This window comes from Pongo abelii, chromosome 8 (assembly GCF_028885655.2).
Source record: "Pongo abelii isolate AG06213 chromosome 8, NHGRI_mPonAbe1-v2.0_pri, whole genome shotgun sequence".
NCBI lineage: Eukaryota > Metazoa > Chordata > Mammalia > Primates > Hominidae > Pongo > Pongo abelii.
In genome coordinates this window covers 57,214,675-57,229,045 of record NC_071993.2, presented here as the reverse complement: position 1 = coordinate 57,229,045, position 14,371 = coordinate 57,214,675, and the positions used below count along the sequence as shown (strand labels likewise).

At 39.8% G+C, this 14,371-nt stretch overlaps 1 protein-coding gene across 25 annotated transcripts in view; it reads left to right on the top strand.

Moving 5' to 3' along the window:
* The window catches only part of BMPR1A (bone morphogenetic protein receptor type 1A), a 168,649-nt gene extending 159,885 nt beyond the window's left edge, over positions 1–8,764 (top strand). For all 25 annotated transcript variants that reach the window (XM_063727584.1, XM_024253909.3, XM_063727574.1 and 22 more), the window contains 5 exons: positions 757–949; positions 2,781–3,078; positions 5,106–5,281; positions 6,958–7,088; positions 7,176–8,764. In XM_063727584.1, the coding sequence (XP_063583654.1) occupies positions 757–949; positions 2,781–3,078; positions 5,106–5,281; positions 6,958–7,088; positions 7,176–7,301 (924 nt within the window). In that variant the 3' untranslated portion in view covers positions 7,302–8,764. The remainder of the gene's footprint in view (positions 1–756; positions 950–2,780; positions 3,079–5,105; positions 5,282–6,957; positions 7,089–7,175) is intronic.
* The last annotated feature ends 5,607 nt before the right edge of the window (positions 8,765–14,371 follow it).

Below are 14,371 nucleotides of genomic sequence, written 5' to 3'. Positions count from 1 at the left end.
GAGCTAGGTGGTGTAGTTCACACCGGTGGCCGACAGTTCATGCTGCCATTATTTTTTGGTCACAGAGTTCCTAAAGCAGCAGGAAGGGGCAAGCCCCAGTCCACAAACATTTGTCAGGTCTTTGCTTGCATCGCGTTTGCTGCTGTTCTTTTATCCAAAGCAAGTCATGTGGCCTAAGCCCTGAGTCTGTGGACCAAGACTACCCATGACTGTGTGCACTGGGAGGGTAATTATTATGACCATTTTTGCAGACAGCCACTTGAATAAAATGTTCATGATTTCAGAATACATTGTACATTGTTTCATACTTTAAAGTACATTATGGCTGGGCACGGTGGCTCATGCCTGTAATCCCAGCATTTTGGGAGGCCGAGAGGGGGCAGGGGGCAGATCACCTGAGGTCAGGAGTTCAAGACCAGACTGGTCAACATGGCTAAACCCCATCTCTACTAAAAATACAAAAAAATTAGCTGGGCATGGTGGCGGGTGCCTGTAATCCCAGCTACTTGGGAGGCTGAGGCAGGAGAATCACTTGAATCTAGAAGGTGAAGGTTGCAGTGAGCCGAGATTGCACCACTGCACTCCATCCTGGGTGACAGGGTGAGACTCCGTCTCAAAAAAAACAAAGTACATTATAAGTTTTTAACTGGAGTTGGTTGGGTATACCATGCTTTTTGATGAGATGGACTACCCCTTTGCCAGTCTTAATGGGTTTCTTTCATCAAGAGCTCAGACCTTTTACTTTTTTCTATAAAGGTTCAGCGAACTATTGCCAAACAGATTCAGATGGTCCGGCAAGTTGGTAAAGGCCGATATGGAGAAGTATGGATGGGTAAATGGCGTGGCGAAAAAGTGGCGGTGAAAGTATTCTTTACCACTGAAGAAGCCAGCTGGTTTCGAGAAACAGAAATCTACCAAACTGTGCTAATGCGCCATGAAAACATACTTGGTGGGTACACACTGATTCAGTCAATTTCATGTTTGACAAGGCTAGTGGGGTACAGGTGGAAGCCTCCATATGTGCTTTGAAAACGTGTGAGTTCAACTATATACATTTGGCTAAAGGAAACCTAGTAGAATACACGGTTTAAATAAAACATAGTCCGGAATGCCAACCAAGATCTTTCTTTACTAACCAGCTGAAGAAACAGCAGTGAGTTTCAGATGTAAAATAATACTAGTTTATTGGACTTACTCCCATAGTAATGAAAACCCAGTCTTTTATAGATAACTTAAGCAGTGATTTAGGGTAACATTAATATATATGCCTTTTCCCTTTCATAAGCTCAACAGCCCAACATGCAGTTTCATTGTACGTTCTGTGTTTAATGTGTGTTTCCCCCCATCTCCACATTTACACAATAGCAAAGTAATTTAGGTATGAGCCGGTCAGTCAGGTACATAAGCCGATCTGGCTATCCTGAGTTTTCTTTTCCCTTCACCTCCTGTTTTCCTCCCTTTAATTTGGAGAGTGTGTAGCATGTTGCCAAGCAGACAACTGTATTAGTTTCCTAGGGCTGCTGTATCAATTACCACAAACTGGGTGGCTTCAACCTCCAAAACGTATTCACTCACAGTTTTCGAGGCTAGAAGTTTAAAACCAAGGTGTTGGCAGAGCTGTTGTGTCTCTGAATATTCTAGGGGAGGAGCCTTCCTTGCCTCCTCTGGCTACTGGTGGTTGCCAGGAATTTTTGGTGTTCCTTGGCTTAGTATAGACAACACTCTAGTCTCCGTTTCTGTCATCAGGTGGCCTTCTCCCTGGGTGCCTGGGTCCACATTTCCACCTTATAACATCACCAGCCATTGAATTCGGGCCCACCCTAATCCTGTATGAGTCATCTTAACTTGATTACATCTGCAAAGACCCTCTTTCCAAATAAGGTCACGTTTATAGATGACATGGAGTTTAGACATGAATTTTGTCGGGGAGCACTGTTCAGCTCAGTACATATCGCTCACTGACCTTTTTCTGGAGGGAAGAGGGTAGGAGAGAAAGGAAAAGAGCAGGACTGTGGACCTGGCAGTCAATGAGCCAGACTGAAAAGGCAGCTGTGATGAGTCACTGATGGGCAAATGGGAGTTGGCTCAATTAGGAGCTAACTCTTAGTTGAACATTTTTAATTTTATTAAAGTGTCCACTTTTTGCTTTGAAATTGAGAGCCTTTTCCACTAGAGAATCATGTAGGTTGATAATATTCTCCAGGTTATTTGTATAATATGTGACTTTTTCTTTTCTTTTCTTTTTTTTGAGACGGAGTCTCATTCTGTTGCTCAGGCTGGAGTACAGTGGCACCATCTTGGCTCACTGCAACCTCCACCGCCAGGTTCAAGTGATTCTATTGCCTCAGCCTCCAGAGTAGCCAGGACTACAGGCACGTGCTGCCACGCCCAACTAATTTTTTTATTTTTAGTAGAGACAGGGTTTTGCCATGTTGGCCAGGCTGGTCTCAAGCTCCTGACCTCAAGTGATCCTCCTGCCTTGGCCTCCCAAAGTGCTACAGGTGTGAGCCACCATACCCAGCATATATAATCTTTTTCTTAATCATATTATCACTTTCATGATTATTAAGATTATTATAAATTTATTGTAGAAGTACAGTTATATGTGTAAATGTAGAAATAAAATTTTTAGTAACACATTCACGACTTGGTGTCAGGCGAATTAAAGTTTCACTATCTGCACATGATACCTAAGTTTTTCTCGGTATCCAGAATGAGCATTACTTCTCCCTAGCCTATCTCTGATGATAACTAACCTTTTAAACTCATTAACTGGACAGGTTTCATAGCGGCAGACATTAAAGGTACAGGTTCCTGGACTCAGCTCTATTTGATTACTGATTACCATGAAAATGGATCTCTCTATGACTTCCTGAAATGTGCTACACTGGACACCAGAGCCCTGCTTAAATTGGCTTATTCAGCTGCCTGTGGTCTGTGCCACCTGCACACAGAAATTTATGGCACCCAAGGAAAGCCCGCAATTGCTCATCGAGACCTAAAGAGCAAAAACATCCTCATCAAGAAAAATGGGAGTTGCTGCATTGCTGACCTGGGCCTTGCTGTTAAATTCAACAGGTGAGTAGTTCTTTGCCCCACTGTTGTGAAATTATTTTAATCCCCAAAAGATATTTCCCTATTTGTATTCAAGATAATGGAATTCTAAAAATGTGCATATGCTCGTTTTTAGTTACATAAATATATAGTTGGGGGGATTTTGTTCTTTTTACAGAAATTGTGTCCTACTCCTCCTATACATAATTCTTGATATATACATTTTTTTTTTGGTGTTTTTTTTTTTTTTTTTAAAGACAGTGTCTCACTCAGTTGCCCGGGCTGGAATATAGTAGTGTGATCTTAGCTCACTGCAACCTCGACCTCATGGGCTCAAGCAATCCTTCCACCTCAGCCTCCTGAGTAGCTGGGACTACAGGCATGCACTGCCACACCTAGCTAATGTTTTTATTTTTTTTGAAGATGGGGTCTCACTTTGTTGCCTAGGCTGGTCTCAAACTGCTAGGCTCAGCTGATCCTCCCAAAGTGCTGGGATTACAGGTGTGAGCCATATAGTCTTAGCCATCCTTCCATTTCAGCTGATGTAAATCTACTTCATTCTTTTTAACAGATGCAGAGTTTTCCATATGTGGAGGTACTGTAGTTTATTCTTAAGACCCAACTGATGAACATTAAAGGTGTCTTCAGTTGATTATGAAAAAGTTTTTTAATGAACATTGTTGTATTTTAACCATATATTATATATTTGATCCTTGTGCACTTGTACAAGCATTTCTTCATGATGGATTCCTAGAGAAGGGCCTGCTGAGGCAGTGAGTTTATACATATTAAACTATGGTATGTTGCATATTATTTCTTTCAGGAGTGTGCCTCAGTTTACACACCTGTAAGCAGTGGAGATAAGGATGTCATTTTTCTGTCACCACTTGATAGTGTCAGTATTTTAAAACAAATGCAAGTGTTAGAAATTACAAATTTTTAGGAAACCTTTGAAACCACTTTAATCTTGTAATTCTAGAATGGAGTGGCTACTTTACATTTCAGAATTCATTTTAGGCTGTAATATAAAAGTACAAGTCTTTAAAACAACTGTAAGAGACATTTAAATCTGTTACAGTGTTCTGAGTCAGTGTAGTATTTGTTGGCTCAGATATTTATCAGATGCTGTAAGAAAATACAACGCGTTATATTGATCATTGCTTTAGAGTAATTATTACTAGTTGTCAGTATGATCATGTAAACATTGCTAACAACAGAACTATGTTGATGGGACCCATAAAGAAGAAAATGTAATCCTATGTCACAAAGGCTTAGTGTATCATATGAGAGTGGTAAAAGCAAACGATTCCTCTTGTATTTTCATATTCACCACTTCTCAGACATAATTATCTACTACTTTATCTTTTTTTTTCTTTTCTTTTCTTTTTTTTTTTTTTGGGGGGGGGACAGATTCTCACTCTGTTGCCCAGGCTGGAGTGCAGTGGCATGGTCTCGGCTCACTGCAGTCTCCGCCTCCCAGGTTCAAGTAATTTTCGTGCTTCAGCCTCCCAAGTAGCTGGAATTATAGTCATGTGCCACCACCCCTGGTTAACTTTTGTATTTTTAGTAGAGACAGTGTTTTACCATGTTGGCCAGGCTGATCTTGAACACCTGACCTCAGGTGATCCGCCCATCTTGGCCTCCCAAAGTGCTGAGATTACAGGCATGAGCAACTGTGCCTGGCTTTACTTTATCTTATATTCAGTGTTGTCCTCTTTCTTAGACACCAAACTTATTTAGTGACAAAACCTGACGTGAACGGATGTGAGGTGTGTATTGCCCTTATCCAGTTGAGGAGGACTATTGGACTTAGTGTTTTGCTGTAGACACAGTACTGAGTACTGAGTTGGATTAAGAGTGCTGCCCCAGCCCTGCCAAGGATGTCATGTAGTATGTAGCATGTATTTAAAGAAAAATCTGAAAAATGCTAAATTCCACAATACATCTGGCCTCAAGGAGAAAAAGAAGCTTTTATAAAATAGGACAAAAATACAAGATAAACTATTTTATTCTTGGCCCTCAACTTGGGCCTTGGCTTTCTTTTGTTTCAGTGACACAAATGAAGTTGATGTGCCTTTGAATACCAGGGTGGGCACCAAACGCTACATGGCTCCAGAAGTGCTGGACGAAAGCCTGAACAAAAACCACTTCCAGCCCTACATCATGGCTGACATCTACAGCTTCGGCCTGATCATTTGGGAGATGGCTCGTCGTTGTATCACAGGAGGTAGGAGTTTGAGTAGTTTCTGATTATGTTTATTTACCCATCATTTAAAAAATAACAGCTCCAGTTATATAACTTTTTTTTTTTTAATTTTTGTGGGTACATAGTAGGTGTATATATTATTGGATAAGGAGCTATTTTGATACAGGCATGCCATGTGTAATAATCACATCTTGGAGAATTGGATATCTGTCCCTTCAGACATTTATCCTTTGTTTCACCAACCAGTTATACTCCTTGAGTTATTTTTAAGTGTACAATTAAATTATTACTAACTGTAGTCCCCCCCGTTGTGCTATCAAATACCAAATACTTATTCATTCTTCTATTTTGTCTCTACTCATTAAACATCCCGCGTGATCCGCTGCTACCCTTCCCAACCTCTGGTAACTATCCTTCTGTTCTCTATCTCTATGAGTTCAGTTGTTTTGATTTTTAGATCTCACAAGTAAGTGAGAACATGTGAAGTTTGTCTTTCTGTGCCTGGCTTATTTTACTTAACGTTATGACATCCAGTTCCTCCATGTTATTTCAGAAGACAGAATCTCACTCTTTTCTGGCTGAATAATACTCCATTGTGTACCACATTTTCTTGATCTGTTCATCTGTTGATGGTCACTTAGGTTACTTCCACATCTTGGCTATCGTGAATGGTGCTGCAGCAAACGTGAGGGTGCAGGTATCTCTTCGGTTAGCTGATTTCCTTTCTTTTGGATATACACCTAGGAGTGCAATTGCTGGCAGTTACGTAATTTAGATGTCACATACGTCAGAGTCCCCAAGACCGCCCCCAGGTTGTGCGATTTCACTTGAAGGACCACAGGACTCGGCATGTGGTTGTCCCAATGGCTAACATTTATCCCAGTGAAAGGATACAAATCAAAATCAGCCAAGTTTAGAAAACCAGGCGAGGCTTCCCAGAGTCCTGTCCCAGTGGAGTCAGGGTGTGCTTCATTCCTCCTACTAGCTGTGACAACATATACAAAGTGTTCTCATTCGGGAAAGCTCCTTAGAGACTTGGCACCCAGAGATTTTACTGGAGGCTGGTCACATAGGCATCCTCTGCCTGGCATGTACCAGAATTCCAGCAGGAAAGCAGACGTGCAGTACACACCACATTGTTTGCACAAGCAGCCCAGGAGTGGTGAGTCACCCTCACCGTTTCCGGGAAGTTTTATATCCATGTAGGGAACTGTTTACCATTTGTGTACCCAGGCACTGGCCAAGGCCAAACCTTGCAAGCCGCCTTTCCTAAGGGAAGGTCTCAGGCCTGCTGTGTGAACCCTTATCTGCACCTCATAAGTCTTTCTACTGCAGAGCAAAATGAAACAAAATAATAAAAACTATTCATTAGTAGGAACAACCATATAAGTAAATAATTATACTTTAGGGTAAATGGCTGATTTTGCCTTGCTTATTTTTTTTAAGGAAGATTGATATGCCCTTTGTTGATGGACTCTATCACAGTTGTGATGACATCCCTGGTGGAGGTAGAGGAAATAGTTGGACATAAATAAGAGAAAAACATACATCTACTATTAAGAGTGAATCATCGTGTCTATATTTTTTCTTGTGTAAGAATCCGTTTTAGTTCCATAGTTTAGCAAAAGATGCTTACTAGATTGGTACATTTTGTCCAGCAACCATTTTTGTGCCCATGTTTTCTCACTTCCTTATAGGGATTGTAGAAGAGTACCAATTGCCATATTACAACATGGTACCGAGTGATCCGTCATACGAAGATATGCGTGAGGTTGTGTGTGTCAAACGTTTGCGGCCAATTGTGTCTAATCGGTGGAACAGTGATGAAGTGAGTGGAACTCAGTCCCCTGAAGAAGTGATTGGTAAATGCCACCAAAGATATTCTCTGCTCACTAAACATCTCTTTACTTTTCAGTGTCTACGAGCGGTTTTGAAGCTAATGTCAGAATGCTGGGCCCACAATCCAGCCTCGAGACTCACAGCGTTGAGAATTAAGAAGACGCTTGCCAAGATGGTTGAATCCCAAGATGTAAAAATCTGATGGTTAAACCATTGGAGGAGAAACTCTAGATGGCAAGAACTGTTTTTACCCATGGCATGGGTGGAATTAGAGTGGAATAAGGATGTTAACTTGGTTCTCAGACTCTTTCTTCATTACGTGTTCACAGGCTGCTAATATTAAACCTTTCAGTACTCTTATTAGGATACAAGCTGGGAACTTCTAAACACTTCATTCTTTATATATGGACAGCTTTATTTTAAATGTGGTTTTTGATGCCTTTTTTTAAATGGGTTTTTATGAACTGCATTCAAGACTTCAATCCTGATTAGTGTCTTCAGTCAAGCTCTGGGTACTGAATTGCCTGTTCATAAAACGGTGCTTTCTGTGAAAGCCTTAAGCAGATAAATGAGTGCAGCAGAGATGGAGAAATAGACTTTGCCTTTTACCTGAGACAGTCAGTTCGTTTGTATTCTACCTTTGTAAAACAGCCTATAGATGATGATGTGTTTGGGATACTGCTTAGTTTATGATAGTTTGTCCTGCCTCCTTAGTGATGTGTGTGTGTCTCCATGCACATGCACACCAGGATTCCTCTGCTGCCATTTGAATTAGAAGAAAATAATTTATATGCATGCACAGGAAGTTTGGTGGCCGGTGGTTTTGTGCTTTAAAAATGCAATATCTGACCAAGATTCGCCAATCTCATACAAGCCATTTACCTTGCAAGTGAGATAGCTTCCCCACCAGCTTTATTTTTTAACATGAAAGCTGATGCCAAGGCCAAAAGAAGTTTAAAGCATCTGTAAATTTTGACTGTTTTCCTTCAACCACCATTTTTCTTTGTGGTTATTATTTTTGTCATGGAAAGCATCCTCTCCAAAGTTGGAGCTTCTAATGCCATGAACCATGCTTACAAAGAAAGCACTTCTTATTGAAGTGAATTCCTGCATTTGATAGCAATGTAAGTGCCTATAACCGTGTTCTGTATTCTTTATTCTTAGTAACTTTTAAAAGGGAAGTTATTTATATTTTGTGTATAATGTGCTTTATTTGCAAATCACCCACTCCTTTACAACCATACTTTATATATGTACATACATTCATACTGTAGAAACCAGCTCATGTGTACCTCACATCCCGTCCTTAAGGGAAGAAATGTTATAAAGTAGAACTAAATATGAATTTTCAGAATTAATGCATTCAAAGTAATATATCAAATCCAGGACTTTGTTAACTTCAGGCAAAAACTTCATTAGGGTAATATCATCTCAATTTTTTCAAATGAAAGGATTCTCTAGAAATTTATATGTCAGAGCTGTTATAAATTTATCAACTGTTAAATATGTTTTGGACATCTAAATCATTTGAGATTTTTGGTTTTTTGATTTCTGTTCCCTAACTTGTGAAGATAATGAAAAATCAGGCAGAAATATTTAGTATCTAGTCAGTATCTGTAGCTACACTGTATAACTGTTCTTCAATAAAATGGTTCATATTTTATAGATGCCTTGTTATCTCAAGAAATCTGATTTACATAAACTTATATTTCTTTAATGCCTTTTAAATATTAATCTATTCTGAGCAAACAACTCATGAGTACATCAAGTGAGATAGTTTTATTTGATTATAACATAAAATAAATGTGATTATATCACAACATCATCAAAAAGGTTTAAATCAAACGGGAGGAAATCACCATATATGTCCACCCATTACCAAAATTTGACTGTCATTTAAGGTTAAAACTTACAAATTTGTCTGCATATCAAATTTCACAAATTTGAAACTTGCCTTAACGATTTTGATTAATAAGTTTCATCTACCATAATTAAAGTCTGAAGTGTTCATCAAGATAAGTAAATTTGCATATGGATAATACCCAATAACTTGCTTTTTCAGAATTTTTCCCCATATGTATACTGAGAAATACAAATATTTTAATCTGAGTTGCCGTATGATATGATTGCACTTAGAACACCCAATTTACTTAAATCTTGGTTTACTTTTGACTTGATACCATAATCTTTAAAATCATTTGTCATCGTAATAAAAATATAAAGACAGGCAAAGTTTATTGGAAATGTTCAAATGGTATGTGGAAGCAAAAAATTACAGCTAGTATATGAGACCAATATTATGGTTTTTAAAAATTAACTTGGTCTAGTAAAAGTGGTATCAAGAGTTAATCTTAGAAACTTGCTCAGTAAAAACATTTTCTAGTATAACATGTTCTTTAAAAAGCAAATTCTGCCGTCTTTGGAATCTTAATCTAAAAATGTGGCCAGGCGCGGTGGCTCACGCCTGTAATCCCAACACTTTGGGAAGCTGAGGCGGGTGGATCACAAGGTCAGGAGTTCAAGAACAGCCTGGCCAATATGGTGAAACCCCATCTCTACTAAAAATAAAAAACTCAGCCAGGCGTGGTGGCGGGTGCCTGTAATCCCAGCTACTCGGGAGGCTGAAGCAGGAGAATTGCTTGAAACCAGAAGGTGGAGGTCGCAGTGAGCCGAGATCGTGCCACTGCACTCCAGCCTGGGCAAAAGAGCGAAACTCCATCTTAAATAAACAAACAAACAAATAACAAAAAACAAAAATGTGGCATTAAACTTAGTTTTTGTCTCTCCTTTCCACTCTTATTCTTAAATCTGAAGCTCATCGAGTAAGTGAAATATTTAAAGAATATGATAGGCCAGCAAGAAGAAGTATTATGTAGTACCATAGTTAGTAAATTCGTAAAACCTTGGAAGCCATTATTTGGTCCCACTTGCAATTTAGTGTTTTTGAAGTGTGTAGCTTCATTCAGATAGCTCTTTAAATAATTAAAATATAAAAGCAAACAACCTAAACTACCTGACTATAAACAGGAAAAGTTAACCCTCAAAGAGAGTTCTCCTTGTGAATTCTCTTTATGCTGGCAAATAGCTCTAGGATTAAAGGCACATTAGGGTTTCTTTCAGTTTGTTTATTCTAAGCTTTTACTGTGCTTTCTTACTGAACAAGTTTCTGATGTATAAAACTTGCATCCGATTTCTTTGGAAATATTTTCACAAAAGTTATTTTAATCAGTATTTTACATTGCCTTTCCAGTGTCCAGAAGTGTTTCTAAACTTAGAAAGTGACCTATAGTTTTTTAAAATTATGTTTTCCTAGAATGTGCCAAATTTTGATTTACTCTAACAATCAGTACTTTTCTTCAGATGCTTTGTTCTGTTTAAAACAAAAATGCACTACAGTTTTTAAAGAATCATGCATCTTTGAGTTGGCCCAGGATCAAATTTGATATTGAATAATTTATTCCAGGGCAGCTTTTATAAACATACTTCATAGATGTTGTTTTGAAATGTTTCTAAATATCTAAAATAATTTCAACAGCAGAAATTATTTTTATTTTAACAAAAGATTATGATAGCCCTTGTAGTGTTTAAAAGTGGTCATATTTATTACTGACTTTGAGTCAGGTGTTAAAATAGCAGTGCCACAGTTCGTCTCTTGCCTCAGTGCTGCTGTGAGAGTCACAGTGGAAACTGCAGGGAGGAGGTATGTTCCTAAGAACCAAAATCCAGCGCAGCATCCTGTGAAGCCACGTGTAATGATGGTCCCATAAGGAAAGTATGTGAATATGGCTCTTGTAAAGGATTAACTATTGTAATTTTGCTGATGCTCTGTATTCTGTTTTCTATGGAATTATTTAAGCCCTTGTAGTGACCTTTGTCCTGGCCCATTTAAAAACTAAAATGTAGTATATATTGTATAAAATGGAAATATCATTATTGCTTCATTAGGGAAAACTGTACATAGGCATTGAAAGAAGGGTAAAAGCAAGCAGTTTTATCAGGCAATTGTAAAACACCAAAAATATAGATTCGTCTTTGACATGTAACACACTAAATGTATTTTGTACAGCATCTGGTTTAAAAGGTGCCTTACTAAGTTTACCATTACTTGCTTTGTTCTATATACAGATTATGTCCAATGTATCATTTTGAAGTAAATAACCTTATTTTAGTACACTTTAGTGATGTGTTTTGTGATGCTACACTCAGACGGTATTGTGCATCAGAAGTCATCTGTTGAGATTTTTGTAACAATTAAGTTAGTGTACATACATATGTTCCTGAGATATACACTTCAACTACCAGAAACCCAGTATGGAGCACAGGTAGGTACACGCTTGCCTTGTGGAGATAGAGAACTTCTAAACCTATCACAGTGCAGGGGTTTTTCCTTTAAAAAACAAGACAAAACATTCTTTTCTTTTTTTTTTTTTTTTGAGACGGAGTTTTGTTCTTGTTGCCCAGGTTGGAGTGCAACGGCACGATCTCAGCTCACTGCAACCTTTGCCTCCCAGGTTCAAGCAATTCTTCTGCCTCAGCCTCCCGAGTAGCTGGAACTACGAGTGTTTGCCACCATGCCTGGCTAATTTTTTGTATTTTTAGTAGAGACAGGGTTTCACCATGTTGGCCAGGCTGGTCTCGAACTCCCGACCTCAGGTGGCCCACTTGCCTTGGCCTCCCAAAGTGCTGAGCTTACAGGCATGAGCCACCATGCCCGGCCAAAACATTGTTTTCTGATTTTGGAAATGTACTCATGGCAGAAAATTTGGGAAACAACAGGAAATAATGCAAATAAAAATCACTCAAAATTCTATTGCCAGACATTACCACTATATATATTTGAGTGTTTCTTTTCAATCTTTTTTTTGAGACAGTCTTGCTCTGTTACTCAGGGTGGAGTGCAGTAGTGTGATCTCGGCTCAGTGCAACCTCTGCCTCCTGGGTTCAAGTGATTCTCCTGCCTCAGCCTCCCGAGTAGCTGGGATTACAGGTGCGCACCACCACGCCCGGCTAATTTTTGTATTTTAGTATAGAGACGCGGTTTCACCATGTTGGCCCAGGCTGGTCTCGAACTCCTGACCTCAAGTGATCTGCCTACCTCGGCCTCCCAAAGTGCTGGGATTACAGGAGTGAGCCACCGCACCCGGCCTTATTTTTTATGTTGCATTTTTTGTAATATTAGGATCCTAGTATGTCATTAAATAGCCATTGAGAACTTTTTTTTTAATGACTGCACAATATTCGACCAAGAAGATGGAGTAATTTCTGTGCTCAATCCCCTATTGAATATTTGGATTATTCTCATTGTTTTGAAAAATAGATATTAAGCATCCTTAAATATTTTCTTATATTACATTTCTGAAAATGAGACTAGTGGATATGAACTTTTAAAAGATCCTTTAAGATGGAAAAACTAAGGTTCTTGGAAAACATCGCCATATTGCTACTCACAAAGCTTTTCATTTTCATTCCTGCTAGCAGTTCATGAGCTTAGAGTGATGGGATGCATTTACCTGGCCTTAAGATGCTCCTGCTGCAATGGGAAGTGAAGCCTTGGATAGCTTTCCTCCTGCTGTGCAATACTTTCTTGTCATTTTCCCACCTGCACTGAGTCCCACCGCCGGTCAGGGCTGTTTTCAGGTGTATGTGAATTCATCCCGGCAGTGTGCCTTCTGCTGCCTTTTCCTAGGGAACTGAACATGTTAAATCACAGGCAAGATGTGGCATTGATTATTGTTCCTCAAAAGAAATGCATGTTTGAAGATAGCCTCTTACAGATTCCTCACGGGAGTCTCTGTTCAGTGTCATTGTAAGTTTCTCAGAATAATCGCGGGTGCTCTGATGCAGCCTGGTAAAGAAGACTTGGTGATTTCTGGGACCTGCAAATGCTTGCCAGCTTTCCTTCTGTCTGTGGAAACACTGAATAAATGTATTCATTTCTCCTTTCCAGCAATCTGTTAGTCTCACTGCTCCATTCCAAGGTTTCTTTAATATTATTAATAGAGCAGACATTAAGAAACAGAATTGTCTAATCCTTGTTCTTCCAAAATAGGTTTAATCCTTGTAGATAGTTTCAAGCAGACAGTAAGTCAGTTACTAAGTTTTCACTTGGAGAAACATTTGCTGATAGTAGTAGCATATTGATCATTTCTGACGTCATCCTTGTCAAGTTAGGTGCACGCTCCTACACAGCCTTGGCTCAGCCCTTAGAGCATACAGTCTTGACTGGGTGGACATAAACCGCTGAAAGTGGCCAGCAGTGAACAGAGGCCACCTACTGTCAGCGGCACTGCTGCAGGCATGGAGACTTAAATGTGTGAGTGCTGGTATAAGCAGAAGTGGGAGAGTCACCTTGATGCTGGGATCCAGATGGCGGCTTATTTCAAGTGCAATGGCACATATAAAAAATATTTTTGGAAGGGAGCAAGGACTAGGGCTGAAAGGTTCATTCATAATCTTTTTGCTTTTTTTTTTTTAGATGGAGTCTCGCTCTGTCATCCAGGCTGGAGCAATGGGGTGATCCCAGCTCACTGCAACCTCCGCCTCCCGGGTTAAAGCAATTCTCCTGCCTCAGCCACCTGAGAAGTTGGGATTACAGGCGTGTACCACCACACTCAGCTAATTTTGTATTTTTAGTAGAGACACGGTTTACCATGTTGGTCAGGCTGGTCTCGAACTCCCAACCTCAGGTGATCTGCCCACCTAGGCCTTCCAGAGTGCTGGGATTATAGGCGTGAGCCACTGCGCCCAGCCCATAATCTCCTTTTGACATAGGAATTGTTAATTCACATATTCCATCAACCTATTGCTCCTCTGAATCTTAGCAGCTTCTTGGTCTTTGTTCAAATGAAATAAGTCAATTCCATATCTCTCAATGTCCCTACATCCACCTCAGTGCTTGTATCCTAATTTTGTCTTTTATAGAGACAGTCTCACACTGTCACCCAGGCTAGTGCGCAGCGGCTGTTCACAGGCACAATCATAATGCACTGTAGCCTCAAACTCCTGATCTCAAGCCATCCTCCCACCTCAGCCTCCTGAGTAGCTGGGACCATGCCATCATGCCTGGCTCACATTCTAAACATTATGCAGGAAGCTCAAAGTGTTAACATCTGAAAATCAGTATGGAATGTTTATATTGAAAATATTTTCGGCCAGGTGCAGTGGCTCATGCCTCTAATCCCAGCACTTTAGGAGGCCGAGGTGGGCAGACCACCTGAGGTCAGGAGCAGCCTGGCCAACATATAGTGAAACCCTGTCTCTAAGTTACAAAAA